General features: G+C 40.6%; 1 protein-coding gene across 1 annotated transcript in view; it reads right to left on the bottom strand.

Annotated features, from left to right (window-relative positions):
- Positions 1-15,638, bottom strand: part of ints4 (integrator complex subunit 4) — a 37,601-nt gene extending 21,963 nt beyond the window's left edge. The window contains exons 1-20 of the mRNA XM_042486222.2: positions 15,469-15,638; positions 13,294-13,488; positions 12,938-13,055; positions 12,218-12,324; positions 11,982-12,093; positions 10,951-11,036; positions 10,764-10,814; positions 10,586-10,674; positions 9,914-10,034; positions 8,242-8,313; positions 7,943-8,117; positions 7,216-7,421; positions 6,909-7,051; positions 4,876-4,991; positions 2,184-2,317; positions 1,649-1,803; positions 1,392-1,485; positions 1,210-1,290; positions 986-1,116; positions 825-884 (exon numbers count right to left, since the gene is read on the bottom strand). Coding sequence (XP_042342156.2) covers positions 825-884; positions 986-1,116; positions 1,210-1,290; positions 1,392-1,485; positions 1,649-1,803; positions 2,184-2,317; positions 4,876-4,991; positions 6,909-7,051; positions 7,216-7,421; positions 7,943-8,117; positions 8,242-8,313; positions 9,914-10,034; positions 10,586-10,674; positions 10,764-10,814; positions 10,951-11,036; positions 11,982-12,093; positions 12,218-12,324; positions 12,938-13,055; positions 13,294-13,488; positions 15,469-15,522 — 2,300 coding nt within the window. The 5' untranslated portion in view covers positions 15,523-15,638. The remainder of the gene's footprint in view (positions 1-824; positions 885-985; positions 1,117-1,209; positions 1,291-1,391; positions 1,486-1,648; positions 1,804-2,183; positions 2,318-4,875; positions 4,992-6,908; positions 7,052-7,215; positions 7,422-7,942; positions 8,118-8,241; positions 8,314-9,913; positions 10,035-10,585; positions 10,675-10,763; positions 10,815-10,950; positions 11,037-11,981; positions 12,094-12,217; positions 12,325-12,937; positions 13,056-13,293; positions 13,489-15,468) is intronic.
- Positions 15,639-17,772: the final 2,134 nt, after the last annotated feature.

Here is a 17,772-nt window from a genome sequence, read left to right as displayed (position 1 = left end):
CCCCGAGGGCCGCCAACATTATGAAGTCAATCGCAAAATTTATTTGCAAGGACCTCCGATCCTACAGCGTGGTCAAAAATGAAGGTTTTCGCCAGATGCTACAAATGTTGGAGCCAAGGTATGAAATACCGAGCCAGAAATATTAAATCATGCACTTGACCGTTTTACGACTATTTTGTGATGTATCGTTATATGATTTTCTTGCAATATATCGCAGAATTGCTATATCGTGTTAATATCGGTATCGTGGACCATGTATCGTGTATCGTATCGTATCATGAGGTACCCTGTGATTCCCACCCTATTCATTGACATGTCCCAGAATGTAATATTCCTATATAAAAAATCCACCCAGTATTCTGTATATCGAAACCAATTCCTTTGTGTGTGTGTGTGTGTGTGTGTGTGTGTGTGTGTGTGCTTTTATTTAAAATCATAGAAGCACAATGTCAAAAACTGGCATTTAAAGGGTTAACATATTGAAAATAAATCAAAGTTTGTTCATTACCCTCAGGATTGAGGTTGGTTAAATGATTTAAGTAGGTGAAAGTGGAAATTAACCAAAAAACAAACAAACAAAACAAAGATCCTAAATAAACTTCTGTTTTATGGACATGGCTAATAATTGTTTTGTGACCTTGCCTGAACCTAAATGTCCATAATAGGATAATAAATTTAAATTGGTTGCTGTCATGTCCTTTCAGGCGTCCCCCATTGAAGTGATTTAATCAGATCTATGGATATGGTTACATGCTAAACACAGGGCTGTTTTAACTCACTAATTATAGCTCAAATGTCCTAATGGACTCAAATGAAGATCTCACCTTTGAAATGACTCAATATCCTGCAAAAATTTCTCACAGCTGCTGATGAGAGAATCCAACCTGAAGAGAAATTACAAATATCTGCATACAGATGTGCTCCACATACAGTCTTAAATGTGTATCGTGTGTGTGTGTGTGTGTGTGTGTGTGTTGGCACTTACCCTTGCCTGGTGCGAGAAGTCAGGATGAGCTGCAGTGCTTTGGCCTGGAGGCGAACATGATGTATGGTGGCTACCTGTCTGCTTTCCAAACCGCTGTAGAGAAACTCCAGCTTGTAGGTTTCCTCCAGGATCTACAAACACAACAGCACTTTTAAACAGACACCCTGAATGATCTCACAGGTGCAGTGTTACCAACATGTGTGTGTGTGTGTGTGTGTGCTGACCTGCTGAGCTGCGGCTGTGGCCGTGACATTTTGTTTAAAGCAGAGAGGAACTGCCATGTTCCACAGCTTCTCCTGCAGAGCCTGAGAAAACGAGGCAAAAGTAAGACATCAAGGTCTTTTCAAAAAATTATTAGTCTAAGTGTTATTAACAAAATCACACAAACAAATACACACTCCTCTACCTTCATGAGCAGCAGCTGGCAGCGCAGGTACGTAGCACAGAAATCAGCAGCTCCAGCGAGCTCTGTCTGCAGCTCCCCCAGCCGCTGCAGGTCTCTGACAGATAGGAGGAAAAAGACATTAACATACTTCTTCTCATCCATCGACCAAAGAGGCTGATACAGGCTCTGTGTGTGTGTGTGTGTGTGTGTGTGTGTGTGTGTGTGTGTGTGTGTGTGTGTGTGTGTGTGTGTGTGTGTGTGTGTGTGTGTGTGTGTACCGTATGGTAAAATTGAGCAGGTCCTGAGCTCCAGGTGCTTCCAGGTTCTGGATGGTGCTGACCCTATTCAGACTCTGCTGAAGAAAGAGCTGAGATGATTCCACTGAACCTGAACCACATCGCGAGTCCACCAAGTCCAGACCGCTGCCTGGTAACTAAAAGACAGGACAATCAGTTGTGAGAATATCTGTATGTGACTGCTGATGTGACAAAAAAATGAATGATGCATTAATCAAGGACATTTTTTTAATATTATTTTTGGGGGCTTTTATTGTCTTTAATGGACAGGACAGTTTGAGAAAGGGGGAGAGAAAGATAGGGCGACATGCAGCAAAGGGCCGAGGCCAGAACTGAAATTGCGGCCACTGCAGCGAGGATACAACCTCTGTATACTGGGGCGCCGCTCTATCTACTGAGCCACCAGGCGCCCCAATTAAGGACATTTTAAAGGAACAGCCGATAGCACGTGTGAGTTGTAACGCTGATGTGTACTGCAGTAACATGATTCTGAATACTTCAATATTTCAGTTCTCACTCTCAGTGGTGGTACAAGGTGAGATAGACTGTCCCTCAGGTAGGCGTAGTGTCTGAAGGTGTGGTCGGAGAACAGTGCTGGCATGGTGGGACACGACTTGGCAGCATTAAACACCAACACAAGCACTGCAATGTCTGTAATCAACAAACAGAGTCAAGAAAGTAAAACAGTTCACAGGTCCAGAGATGAGTGAGTAATTGTTTTAATGAACATTTTGTTTCTTCAGGCTCCCTGTTTGAGTCCTCCCATAGGGATGTAACTCAGCCTAATGAGCAGAGGCCTCCTTCTCCACCACCCAGAACTACTACCATTTTTCAAGGGTTTAATTTTACTCCGTTTCACGAATTGGAGGTTTACAGAGTCCTGAAGCAACTGGACTCAAACAAATCTGCAGGACCTGATGGGCTTGATCCCTGCTTTTTAAGGTTGGCTGTTGACTTTACTGCAGAACCTGTGACTCATATTTATAATCTTTCCATTTCTCAAAACATTATTCCTGAAGTGTGGAAATTTGCATATGTTCTACCTTTGTTGCAGGGAGGGGATTCCACCATCATTAAAAACTACAGGCCAATCTCGAAGTTGTGTGTTTTAGCAAAAGTACTTGAGAAGCTTGTTAGTGAACAACTGATAGATTTTTTTAGACACAAATAATATTCTATCACTGCATCATTCCAGCTTTAGGACAAAACACACAACAAGCACAACAACTGCTGCTGTTGAAGTGGTGAATTATTGATGCACTAGACTGCAAAAAAAATATTGTTCTGCTCTTTTTCTTGACCTGTTAAAAGCTTTTGACACGGTCGATCATGTCATACTGGTGGACAGACTCTGTAATATCGGTCTATCTGGTCATGCTGTAAGTTGGTTCACAAATTACTTGTCTGATAGAACACAGTGTGTCCAGTTTGATGGGTCTTCTTCTGCCTTCCTCCCTGTATCAAAAGGTGTGCCCCAGGGCTCCACATTAGGTCCACCGTTGTTCATCATATATGTGGATAATCTTTGTGTCAATTTATCAAATGCTGCTTTTCATTTTTATCCAGATGACACTGTTATCTAGTGCTCATCTCCCTCAGCAGCCCAAACTCTAACATTTCTGCAGTCTGCCTTTGATGTTGTTTAGTCCCATCTGACTCAACTCAAGCTTGTTTTAAATGCAGAAAAATCTAAAGTCATGCTCTTTTCAAATGGAAAAAGGCTCCCATCCTCTCTTCCTAAGAACCTAACTACCCAAGGAGTTGAAATTGAAATGGTTAACACCTATTAGTATCTTGGTATTATTATTGACCAAACTTTGTCATTCAAACCTCACATTCAGAAATAAATCCTGTTTCTCGCTTCAGTCAACGAAACACTTGATTTCGGCAACATTTTTACCATTGTTGGATTATGGTGATCTGCTTTTTATGAATGCACCTGATCTTTGCCTAAAGAAATTAGACATATTGTACACTGCTGCTAATTGGCCTTCTCTGTCAGTCTGCAGGCTCTCACGCTGGTTAGTTTTTATTTGTAAGAGTCTACTTGGGCTGGTTCTCTCTTATTTATGTACATATATGTGTAAAAACCAGAATCACTATGGCCTGTGCTCTCACAGTACTCTTTTGATGTCAGTCCCCAAGGTTCACACAGAACTTGGCAAAAAAAGCTTTTAAATTTGCTGCCCCCTCCACTTGGAATAACTTACAGAAGGACTTAAAACTGTCTGAGCTGATCACTGTGGGAATTTAAGTCACTTTTAAAAGGTCGAGAAAATGGCACTATTGGTCAATGTGACTGCCAATGATATCTGAAATTTGATGATTGCACTTTTCAAATTTTAACTGGAGACTGTGCTTGCTCTTTGTATTGTGTGATAGTTGCGTTTCTTTGATAGTTGTATTCGTCTGTCTGTATTCATTGTTGTAACCTTGTTTTAAGCTGCCTTTTTGGCCAGGTCACTCTTGGAAAAGAGATTTTAAATCTCAATTAGTCTTTTACCTGGTTAAATAAAAGATATATATAAATATATATCCGTTTTATGGTAGCAAAATGTAACTAAATAGTTACAGTCTGGAGCTCTGCAAAAGCCCTGTTTTGTGTGTGTGTCTGCGAGAAGCAGAGAGAGAGAGAACCAAAATGCTGGTGGCTTATAAAAACAATGTAACAATTTATATTCAATGATCACCATAAAGTCATTTTATATATTGCACGTGGAGCAAGCTGCAATACACCGAGTATATTCAATATATCACCCAACTGTGATGAAAACCATTACAAAAAGCCCCCACCAAGGCTGCTAAAAAACCCACTGTCTGATCAAGGCCTTTCTCTGCTGTCAAGACTGTACAATGGAAGAAATTTCTAACTTTGAATGCTGACCTTAATAAAGACAGACCAATTACAGTGCAAAGTTTGACTGTACTGACTGTGCTTGATTACGTTTTTACAGGTGAAGCTTATTAGGACTGTAAGCTGCTGTATTATATCAACTACAGGTTTAAACCAAAAATGTGGAATTAAGAGAAGAAAACAGCAGAAGTGCAGAGAGCTGCACATGCTAATCCTAATAGATGATTTGTGAACACAATGGCACTTAATGTGAAGGCTTTCACTTATAGTTGAGTTGCTGCAGAATGAGGTTGACGTGACTGGTTTGCATAAAAGTTTAACTGTGCTTTGAGCTTTTTCAGGATGTGAAGGATACAGGCCGGATCGTCCATGTCAGGCTCTGGTGTGTCGAAATATGGATGTGTGCTGAGCAGCTCAGGAACCAGCGGCAACACCAGTGTTGGGTGACGGGAACCCAAGAACTTCAGACACCTGATGTGAAAGCAGAAAATAAAGAAACAGTCTTTAGCTCATTAAAAGACAGTTTCAATTAGAAACAAACAATAACACTGTTTTATAACTTTATATAAGTGTCCACTTATATGATCAGAAGTACCATCATGTCACCACTCTTAGCTGCAACCTAAATGTACATTTAACAGGGTTTTTAGCATGTTGCCTTTAATGTTCACAGCCCTTTTCTTTTTAATATGTCTGACAATGTCTTTATAAAATGCAGTAAGTCTTTTCAGGATTTCACAAGCTTTTTCAGGATTGTTGTGACATAGAACTGTATGATTTCAGGGCAGCTTTTCTAAAAAAAAAATGCCATACATGTTTTGAAAATGTGTGTCTGCAGTGTTCACTTCCATATGTGTAGACCCTGTGCTTAATGTAATCATATTAATCACACCTCTGTTCTGTTCTTTCTGATTATAATGCTGCATTCACATTGGTTTGTAACTTTGAGCCCACAGGTAAGTACTGGTTGTATGTAGTCAGGGGTCATGGCGAGGAAGATAATCTAGTGAAGGCACAGCTGTGGACCTAGTAGCAGTGCTATGCAGCTGTGTTTGTCGCTCAGTACTTAAAAATGACTGGTTTATGGTTTAATGGTTTACATTGTTTCCTTACTCTGGAGCTTATTCTTCCCTTTTCAGACCCACACAAATACACACTCACAAAGGCAAAAGTATTCCTGTACACCCTGTCAAGTAGGGATGGGTACCAAAACCTGATATTAAAGGGCCCCAGAGCTAACGATCAAAGACTTTGGGATTGACAAACTTTGACAGTACTGGTTCTTTTAGTAGTACTTTTCAAGATTTTGGTGTCATTTACTATCTTGCTGCAGCCTCTTCTCTGCTCTCTATGTTGGGGCTGACACATAAATACACAAACACAGGGACACACAGAGTGAAGTCAGCAAACAGCAGAGCAGAGAAGCTGCGGTGGTGACAAAGTGAAGATAATTCGAAAATTACTTAAGACAACCACACTTCTTACTGTACAGAGAATGCCATCAGCATCAGGGAGAGCAGGACAGTGGACAGGCGCAATGACTGATGAAATCTCAACTTCACTCACTACTGTGATGTCAGGAATATTTTTTTAGGGTGTTTTCACACAGGTATTGTTTAGGTCAGCCCAATCGAACTTTGGGCCTGAGTGCGTTGCGTCTGGGCTAGTGTGAGCACAGCAGTCACACTCTGGTGCGGACCCCAAGGGAGGAGTTGGTACGGCTACCAGTGAATTCTGGTGTGGTCTGTTTGTGGTGAGAAAGTGCCCAATCTCGATATGCCACCACCATCTGGTGTACTCCACAAGTTTGGGCTAAAAAGGCTCTCGTAGTTCATTTCACCTTACTTTCAAACTGTGTCGTTTGTCGAGAGTGGTAAATACAAACGATAACGAATGCAACAACCAGCACCAGGAACAACACGCGTAGTTGTTGTGGCTCCATTGTACACATCATTTATTTCTCTTTACTTCTCAGCACTTCTTTTTCCGGTCGGGACTAAGGAGTCATGGCAACATGATACTCTGCCAGTGGTGCAGACATTGGACAACAATAAAAACAAAGGTGTGTGAAAGAGAGCCCTACTTGCTGAAAGATGAAACAATGTATAATTTTCCAAAAACAATCAATAACAGCATTGATGAACAGTAACTGCAATAAAAAGTGATGTTGCTGAAGTTTTTTGAGAGGAGCCACGGTAGCCATCAGCTTGCTTTTAGTTGCCTTTGTAGTTTTATGTGGCGACACTATTAAAACTGTAAAATGAGAAAATGCACAAACTTTGCAGCACCCTCAGCCACCTAAGGCACCCTAGGGTGCAACATCATGCACCTAGTCCTGATCCTAAACATGGCACATTTTGCAGAGTACACAGACACACAGAGTCTTACTTCCAGACAGAGTTGCGGTCAGTGGGATACTTGTTGAGGTTCTTGAGCAGCTCCAGCAGAGCCAGCTGGATACACTCTTTTGTGGAGACGTTGGTGTAACAGATTAATTCATGGAGAGCTTCTCTGATGTCACGGGACGAGTCCTGGAGATCAGCAGTGACTTTGTTTAATATGTGCGTATACCACGCTTAAATAACAAGTGTTGTGTAACTAACAAGGAAATATTCAGAGACAGAGACAAAAACATATTTCAGTGTTTAGAGATAGACAGTTTGACCAGAGTGTATGTGTGCGTATGTGTGTTTACCTCCAACACAGCCAGCACAGTGTCCAGCTGGTCCTCTCTCAGTGTAATATGGGTAGAGATTTCTCTCAGCACATGGATAGACTGAAGTCTCACTTCCTCTATCTCATCGTTAAACATGTCGACCAGGAAGTCCAGACACTTCTCTGCGAAGCTGGGAGACGACCGAGCCAGCTGGCACAACGCCTCCACCGCCGCAATACGGACCTCTGAAAAAAGAATGATTAGAATCCTGATTGCTAGCTACAGGGCAATGAGATTACAGATGTGAAATATAGGGTTTTTTTTTGATTTTCTCTTTGCTGTAATCATTGTCAATTTTTATTTATTTATTATTATTGTTAATTTTATTTTATTTTGTCTGTTTTAAATCTAAAATGTCTTTAAGTATGTGGATAGCACTGTGTTGTTAAGTTAAAAAATCAATACAAATCTGTAATCTGTAATAAAAAAAAATGTTAAAGTAGATAAAATAATATTTGATCATTCCTTAGATGTTAGTTTGTATCTATATTTTCATTTGCTGTCACTTTAAAACCTGGAAAGAAATGAACATATCATGAGATTAAATGCCTAAAAAATACCATGCAACTGGATTTTTGGGGGAATGTGCCTTTTACTACCAACTTGACTATAAAGCAACAAAATCCTTAATATATGTCCAAATACAGCATCAGTAACGTCCTTTAGATCTGAGACACAATGACATGTTGAATCATGTTTCACTCACCAAACATCTCATCCTCCAGGCCGTGAACGAAGGCTCCGCAGGCCCCTGAGGCAATGAGGTTAACTGTATTTGTGTCCAGTTTCTCTTTGGGGGCATCGTCGGCCCACTTTCTGCCAGAGGAGAACTCTCCAGAGGTAAAGAGGTCCTTGGCCCGTTCATGGGCCGTACGCTTCCTCTGGACAAGGAATGTAAGCGGAGGAGTGCTATTAACATTTTTATAAATACTTATTTTGTTTACAGCTTTTTAATTAAAAAAATAAAGAAAATACAGATTTGTTTGAAAAACTTCAGTGACTCACCCTGAGATCTGACATCAGCTTCTTATCCAAAGTTTGCTCCAGAAAGTGAGGACTGACCTGCAGCATCGAACCCTGACACCCAAGAAAACAATGTTCAATAATGTGAGGAAAGAAGGGTCTTATTAAGAGCTCTTAATAAGGGGAAAATGTGTAATTTAATATTTGTCTGTGTATATAACTTCTGCTTTAGCCTTTATGTTAATCCAACAATATTCAATGCAGACGTGTGCCACGTTGGAATGGTTAAACAGATAAAGATCCCTCTGAGCAACAGGTCAAAGAAAAGAAAAGATGAAATCAGCAGTCATTGGTAAAAGAAACTGGAAGCTTAGCATCAAACCTCTGAGCCGGGTACAGACGTGGTAACAGCACTGAAACAAGCTCTGTGTAAAATGTAAATCTTGAAAGACTATGGATGTATTAAGAGGATCTGGATACAGCATAGAGGCGAGGCCCTGCTTTTCCCTATGAGAGCTGCTCAGGAGCGCATGAAGCAATAAAAAGTCCATTCCCACAGTATAAAAGTACCTGCATCTTCATGAGGTATGCGCACTAGAGACTTGCAGTCCAAGTGTTGCAGAACAGGTAACCTCCACCAGCTGAGCGACTGATTTCTGGTTTAGCACTTCGCTAGCTTGAATGGCGGTCTAAAAAATGTATTCTTGCAGCTCTCGAACTGGACAGCTTAGATCTAGATGAGTATTTTTGAGGGGGTTTTAATGCTCACAAAAAAATTATCCACTGATTTACAGATGTCTCTTTCCCAATGTAAATCAATTAGAAAAAGTCTTTCTGGGCCCGTGACATCACATGACAGACCCAGACAGTGTCATTCCCCTTTTGGCCACTATGAAAAAATTAGCCTCAGAGCCTGGCGCACCTCTTGAGGGTTTGGGAAAGACGTGACCAGGGGCGGCGAGGTATGACATTTTGATTATGTATTATGTTGGTGGCCACACTGCGGGAAATTTAAATAGCAGTTGTTTGCAATTGTTGGCTAATTCAAAGACTATAAACAGCAGCCGTAAATTCAGTAAACTGGGAAAACAATGCGGTCTGGGAGATCCTTACCCTGGGAGCAGAGGACGAGATCAGCCGCCACATATTAGAGACTGTAAATGATTGTTATTGACATGTTATGCCTTTGTTATTGCTTGGAACGTGCTGCTGATGCATATGTTATATGTCACAATAGAGGCCAATGATGATGTGTTCATGTCAAACCGTCATGTCTCCTTTGATTGCAGGATACCATAATGCAGTGTAAGATCTCACACCGGAGAGGAATGATGCCACCGTCAGTTGGTTTTGTGTAAAAATGCAAATGCAGGGACTTTGTAATGGCTCTACAGCACTATTTCTCTGCGTAAAAAGGTCTACTATGGGGATATCAACTAAATGGAAGTTCAAACGATTTACTTTTTCTTTTGTGTCCAAAACTATTTCAGATATAAATATTACATTAGGTGTCTGAATTATACTGTTTTTATCTAGATTCCATTCCGTAGATTCCACACTGCAACAGTCGTGCAGAAATGTGAGAATTCTTTATTGATCACCCAGTCTATAGCTCACAGTCTAATACCTGTCAATAAGGCCTTGACTAAAAAAATGTAATTATAGAGATGCAGAGAGCTGTATGAATACTGTGCATGTTGGTGTGTTCCCTCACCAGTGTTTTGGCAGCCTGCACCCGCACCATCCAGGAGCCATCACTGACCATGTGACTGATCTTTCCAAATGCATCATCAACAAGTCGGATCTCCTCATTGGAAGATGGGATGGGAACAATGCTGATTGGACAGACATAACAGTGAGCGACTAGTAAGGCAAAGCCACTGAAAACTGCTGCAGCTAATGAGTCAGGCAATGGAATGTAAAAACAAGAATAACCTTTTCTTTTTATAACCTTCTGCATTTAGCCAAATCAAAACATCAGGAATCAACAAAACACAGATGATCAAGACTGTAACATCATGGGAAACATAATGCTATGTTTTAGAAAGAATCACACATTTTTGCTCTCTTCAATACATTTTTCTAAGTTTTCTCTTTTAGAGTCAGTGTCCGGCTAAAAAACACTTCAGATAGTTCTTAACAGAGAACTTCGCCATTTTTCAGCATTAACTTCCTCTATCTAAGTTATGGATATCGTGAACCATAAAACAACATATTCTTTATAGTGTTCTCCGTGTCTTTCGGGACTGCTACAAAACCTGCTGTATTTCAACGAACCGGTATCCCTTTAACCCTGTCAAGTTTGTCATGTTGTTGATCCAGATAGTGGAGTTAACTCCACAGCTGTACTGACAGAAAGTCTCACTGAATATCAATGTCTTCTCACCTTTCTGGGTACAGCTGACTGAGCACCCAAACCATCTGCACGGCTGCAGAACGGACCTGCTCATAGTCATCTGACAGCAGCCTGCAAGCCTGCAAACACATGTCCATTTGCTGTGAGCTAGGTCTGTTAGTGAGCTCTGATTTTGGCAGGTTCCAGTAAATCTACATAGTGCTGTCACCTGGTCATAAATGATCTCATGAATCTTCATTCCTCTCTCGTGCAGCTGCAGCTGGACAAAACAAATGCACACAATGCCATGTAAAATAGTCAGTGAAAAGAGTGGACTGGGTTTTCCCACTGCTTATAGTAATTGCATTGTTTGTGGTACTGGTTATAAGTAAGTGCAGTGGTTGGCGGTGTCCTACCATAGCTTTGAGGGCTGCTGTGCGGACTCTGGGGTCTTGGTCTCCAAAGTAGTCACTGATGATACTCTGGACGTCCCTCACTACTCCTGGTGCAGAACACACATGTAAAATGACACATTGCAATAAAATTATGCTAACACACCATACGACAACTGGAAGAAAACCAGGACCCAGAAATTAAGAGTTTTCAAGATATGAAGTGCCCCAAACTAAGCACCTGGTCCTGATCAGATCTGTGGCTGCCTGTTGCCAGCCTGCAGCAGCCAACTGTCCACTGTTTCCTATGAGCTCTTAAATTGCTCTTTGGCAGAACATTCAATACTTAGAATCTGATCGTTCTTTCATAGCTTCAGAACAATTAAGGTGTGCAAGCTCACCTCTCCAGTTTGTTGAGGTGGGGGGGTTGAAAGAAAGAAAAGTCAAAGTCATAACCTACTAAAAACATTGTTGCCATGATAACACTGTGACGGCGATCCTTGTGTACATGGATCTACATGAACTACTGAAAAACCTGTAGTATGCATGTCAGGCCAGTAGCAGGCGGTGTAACTCTGTAATGACACACCATAGAAGAAATGCTGAGCATTTAGGCATTCTTCTACAGAGCCGTGAGTATAAACAAACAGGAAGAAGATTGGGAACACACGCACGAGAACCGACAGCGATAATGACCTCAGTAGAGTCAGCAGCACAAATACAGCTCAGTAGTCCACCACTGCTTTTATTGATGTCCACGCGCATAGCTATTTGTCTGAAAGATAATGTACATGCGCACACTGCAGCCGTGACATCACCGTTCTAACAGTATCTGCAACCTGCCAGTTTACACACTGACATAAGGGGTGGTATTTTCAAAAAATTACACTCTGGAACCTGGTTTCAAAAGTTGGCATTTTCAGCCCCCCAAAACGCTGTTGTCACGTGAACAAAAGTCCAAACCGCAACAAAAGTTCAATGTTTCATGCAAATACTGTTGCCATGTAGACAGCCCCATAGTTCGACAACTAAATACACTGAGCGATGGCCCAAACCTAATAATGTGCCCAGTCCCTCGCTGTCTTTCAGAGGAGTGTCCACCAATCCGAGACATCCGAGGAGCTTCAGACACTTGTTCCTCACCCCGAAATATGTGTCAGAGAGGTGCTGAAAGGAAGAAAGAAAAAAATATAAGTCTGTAACAGTGAGCTGTGTTTACAAACTCTGTGTGTGTGTGTGTGTGTGTGTGTGTGTGTGTGTGTGTGTGTGTGTGTGTGCGCGTTTGTGTCACCTTGCAGGCCACCTCTATGAGCCTCTGTCTGACTGCAGGACTCTCAGGTAGTTGTGTACCAATGACCAGCAGAGTGTCCAACAGCTGGGCGAGGACCTGATGAGACTCTGCAGACACACAGAGGGAAAGCGACCGGAGCAAACACACACTTTGGTAACTATCCAAATCTGTGTCTTTTTTGTTTTTTTTGTCAAATGTTTTAATATAATTTCATTTTTGATTAAAGTTTAAATGGGTTTGGTCCGATTCTGCAGATCTCAGGGCAGTTTCCACTGTTCCTCTGGGGATGTCACTGAAAACTTCAAACCCTTTAAATAGTCATGTTTTGAAATAAATTGTAATATAATGACAGCATTTTAAGATATTTCTCATAAATCCTTCCTAAATTGTGCCTTACAAGCCTTATCACACTGTTCTGTGCAAACACAAAACAGTGCTCAGTGTAAAGGAAAAATAATCATGCCAAGCGACACTGATGCACTTTTTATTATTATTAATATCTCTTAACAAACACTGTAGCCAGAGCACGGTGAAGAACAAAAATATCACCAAATATTTCAAGGAAATCTCTTTCCCAGTGACTAACAAATATAATAATGTGCCATTATGACTTGTTAGGGGTAAAAGTAACTAAAACAGATAATATCAGATAATCTACTGCTCAGGGGTGTAAATATGCGAGTAAAAAGGATGTTGAGACTGTGTGTAAATGTGTCTTACTCTCATTGTTGAGTGTGTTAATGGCGTCGTCTACAATGCAGTCCGGGCTGAAGCCCTGCGTTTTGGACAGCAGACCCAGAAGAGATGCGATCTTCAGCCTTACAGAGTTATCGGTCTCCTGGGAGAGGACATCATTATGAGCGGCATCACGTTTTGTATGTGCAACATCACTTTACTGAATCAAATGAACATAACTTTAAGACATTTTAAACTGTGCTTACAGCTACAAGGCTGTATGGGCACAGCACAGTGTTTCTGTTTCACCTTTACAGAGATCAGCTTTAAATGTATAAAGCTCTCGATAAGGTGAGGGATTATTCACAAACGTTCTAGGTTCTGACCCATAGTTGTTTTACCTTGTAGTAGTGCTCCAACAGGATCCTGACCACACCCTCCACACTCTCCACCTCCACAGGCTTGCGTGCGAACTGCAGCAGGTACTGCAGGGCATCAGTGGAGTTGGTGGCCTTGCAGAGGTCGATGTGCAGAGCCGCAGACTTACTGGGTTTGGATAGACGAAGCTTTTTGGCCGGAACTTCTTCATGGGGAATCTGTCACCACAAAACAGAATTATTTATACAACAAGCAGGCGGGATCCTTGTTTTCCCTCAGGGATCTGCCTTCAGTTAATAAAAAAACCCTTATCATGCCCAATTTATTCAGCATTACTCTGTCACATATGAACATTTTGTGAACTTCCATCTTCTATTCTTTGTTGACTGTTGTTAAGTCTGACCTTTTCACTGCTTCATACTGTTAAAGTCATCCCTGAATAACAGCGGTAACTGAAGAATGTCGTACGTACTTCAGCTTAAAACATTTGGCACTTTATCATCGTAATGTCAAATGCATGTTAATGTCATGGGCTGAAAAAACACTCTTCACTGTAAGGTCACATATTACTGCATAGCAGGTGCAACAATATTTTGTTTTGGACTTCACTAGAACCTGGAAATGTTCCAGATATTTCTGTAAACCAGCCGAGCAGTTGAGGATGGATATTGTCATTAACGGTTTGAAAAAGAGCAGCTTTGATCTGGTGGACCCATCTGACGCACACTAAAAGCAGTGTTGGAATATATCACAGGAAACTTGCTCAAGTGCTGTACTTACGGACAACTTTTAAGGTACTAACTATACTTGTACTCCACTACATTTTGGAGGGAAATATTGTACTTTTTACACCACTTGTCTGACAGCTTTAGTTACTTTTAGATTACATTTTTTTCATACCAGTGAAAACCATGTATCTCCAAATTTGTTGATTTTGATTCTAATATTTCTGATTCACAGAGGGATATTTCAGAATAGTAGCAGTTAAATCTCAGTTTAATCATTCACAGCTACAGCAATAAAAATGCAACATACAAGTTAATGCAGCAGCAACATTAACTCATAAACATAATAGTAAAACACTGACAGAGAACAATCAATGCACAATTTCACTTTTCACACATAAATCCTTTGAAACCTGGATCAATGTCAGTTTTCTTTTGCTGCATTCAGATGCCTTTCACAAGTGTTTCAACCTTTAAAATCTGAGCAAATTGGTTTCATTTCAAAGATGGGCTTTGATCAACAACTTGGCATGAAATGTTTCACAAATTGCTAAGATGTGAAAGGTGACAAGAAAACAACCTGACAATTAGCTTTCAAAGAGAGAGAATCATCAGAATATTATCAAATAACTTGGAAAAACATTTTTAAAAATATATTTATTATCATCATGATTATTTATTTAAAATTAGGTAATGAAAAAAGATTACTATTATTATCATTTATATTAATTATACTTTATCGCTTTTTCCATATCATTTCCTATTTTAGTTTTTGCTTTTGTTTGTGCTAATGTCAGGACATTTTCTTGTAGATTTTTTATTGATTTCTTGCTATTTTTTGGGTCATTTCTTGTGAAGGTGCCTTTTTCCATGTTTTGTGAGAAATCGGGCTAATTTGCTCAGGTTTCAAAGGGTTAAGTACATCTTTCTGATAAAATCGTAAACTTTTGGAAGCATTGCTGTGAATGCAGGACTTTTACTTGTATGGGATACTTCAGTGTGTTAACGTTATTAGTACTAAAAGGAGCTGAATACTTCTCCAAACACTGACAGTCAGAAAACACCCCCTAGCAATTCACTCTTGAAGGATTACATGTGTGAAAGCACTAACCAGCACGACTTCACGTTTCAAGCCACATTAATGAATTTAGCTACACCTCACTGCGTTACCTTCAACTTAAGCTCTCTGGAGTGTTGGCTAATTTAGCCACATGAGCTACAGCTAGCTGCCAAACTTAGACTTACAACTGCAACTCAATGATACATTACGTTTATGATGTACAAATATCACTGATCTGACCTGTGTTGTGTTGTGACTGTGAGCCTCTGGCTGTTGATGGGTTACCGTTAGTTAGCCAGTTAGCATTAGCCAAAGGCTAGTTAGCTCTAAAGAACAATGCGGAGCATTTCTCACGAGGGCAATGCCTTAATAAGTCCGCAGCGAGCAGCAGTGAGAGGGGTTCATGTGCTCACCTGTACAACTTTGGAAAATTCCTCATAAACTCGCTTTTTCAGATGGGCTGCCATGTTCAGGGAAAGATGGTTAGCCCACTTTTCCTACTCAGCCGATGCCTCATAAATGTAGCTAGCATCATCAACTGTATAAAGCTAACATTCGTTCCTGCACTTCTTCTTCTGTAGAGTTTCATGGCGGTCGGCATCCAAATGTCTTGCATTATCTCCCCCTAGTGGATTTTTATCAGTTTCACAAAAAATAACAGTACATGCAATACTTTTGTTTTTGCTCCCGTTTTTTCGCAGGTTTAAGATAAATATCTAAGACCTTTTATTAATATACTCAGTACATAAATGTAGAAAATTTATAATCACAGTGTTCTTAACATTTTCTCTTTTTTTTGATAATTTTCCAATAATCCTGCCCTCTTTTTTTTTTTCTTTTTAAAACTATTTTTAGTAGTTTTCTTGTCACCTTTTACCAATGACCTGCAATTAGTGGGACATTCCTTGCCAAGTTGGTCATTTCCTTTTTCCCTATGTTTTCATCCTTTAAATCATTCTTTTAAAAAAAAAACACCTTTTTTATGTTTAGAATTGCTTTTCAGGGATTTTACCATCCGTTTATTTTATTTTATTTTATTTTATTTTATTACTATGTACCTAATGTTTGGCTCTTACGTTTGTGCTCTCTATGTTTTGATATGTGTTTTGTTTTTATTGTAAAGCACCTTGTAACTGTGTTTTGAAAGGTGCTTTATAAATAAAGTTTATTGTAATTATTATTATTGTTATTGTTATTGTTATTGTTATTGTTATTGTTATTGTTATTGTTATTGTTATTGTTATTGCATTTTTCCCATGTTTTGGACAAAAATCAAACCAATCTGCTCAAGTTTCAAAGGGTTATAAAGCTCTACTGCACAGGTGTGCCTTGGGATGGTCACAGTAATAGGACACTCAAAATGTGCACTTTGTCAAGTCAAGTCAAGTAAATTTTATTGAGGGAGCCAATTATCACAAAACATGGTTTGCCTTAGAGGGCTTTACAGTGTACGACATCCCTCTGCCCTTAGACCTTCACATCACCCAAGGAAAAACTCCAGAAAAAGAAAAAAAAGAAGAAAGAAGAAAAAAAAGGAAGAAACCTCAGGAAGAGTGGTAGAGGATGATGAGGGATCCCTCTTCCAGGACGGGCAGACATGCAATAGATGTTGTAAATAACAAATGAAATACAATTGTGGAAAAAAGGAAAGAGAAATAGAGAGGGAGGAGGGGAAGAGAGGGGGAGAAAGGCACAGCAATAGTGGAAACAGACGCATGTCATATTACAATAACGATAGGTGTGAAATTATCAAATGCACTCTATGATGATATTGTGGGTATTGATAAGAGTCTCATACATTTATTGATAGGGAGGTGTCCAAAGGCATGATCACAGCATCGGCGCAACCAGGACCAAGACCACGATCAGGGCAAGCGGGGGGTACAGTATCAATGCAGCCACAGCACGAGCACAACCAACGGCAGGGTCACAGCGCCAGCACAGATATCACAATGATCAGGCACAGCCAGGGTTGCGGCCAGGATCCGGGAAAGCTAGGAAACAAGGGAGCAGAAATGCTCCAGAGAGGCAACGGGATTAGTGTAGTGCAGTTCAACAGAACCAAGGTGGTGAGCAGTAAAAAGGATAAGCACTCAATGAGGATCCTAGAGTCACTGATCAGCAATTACGACTTAAACATGAATACCAGAGAGCAGTAATAGAAAAGAAAGAAAGAGAGAGGAAGCAGAGCCAGAGTGGCAGGTCTGAACGGACTCAAAACCACCCCCGCCAGATCGGGCTGAAAGCTCTGCCACCTCCCCCTCCTCCCCGTCACACAAACTTGTGCTCCAGGAATATACACACTAACGAAACTAGGGTCACTAATCAGCTATTATGGCTTAAATATAAGCCAGTGTTAGTCCCACTGCTCTCTGACCCCTATAGAAAGTCCCCCGGCAAGTTAAACTGATGTCAGCCTAACTATGGGCAGGTCCGGGCAAACTTAGCCAGCCCTAATTAGAAACTTTATCAAAGAGGAAGGTCTTAAGTCTACCCTTAAAAGTGGAAACGGTGTCTGCCTCCCTGACCAAAACTGGAAGATGGTTCCATAAGACAGGAGCACGGTAACTGAAGGCTCTGGTTCCTATCCTACATTTGGAAACTTTGGGAATCTTGCATTTTCAGAGCGCAGTGATCTTGAGGGTTGGACCTGCGACAGCATCTGTCTGGGATAGGATATGTCTAATTTTTGCAATGTTACACAAGTGAAAAAAAGC

This window comes from Plectropomus leopardus, chromosome 6, assembly GCF_026936395.1.
Source record: "Plectropomus leopardus strain MGB_pleo_1.0 chromosome 6, ASM2693639v1, whole genome shotgun sequence".
NCBI classification, from domain to species: domain Eukaryota; kingdom Metazoa; phylum Chordata; class Actinopteri; order Perciformes; family Serranidae; genus Plectropomus; species Plectropomus leopardus.
The sequence above is the reverse complement of the archived record's forward strand: the minus strand, read 5'-3'. Positions and strand labels throughout refer to the sequence as shown.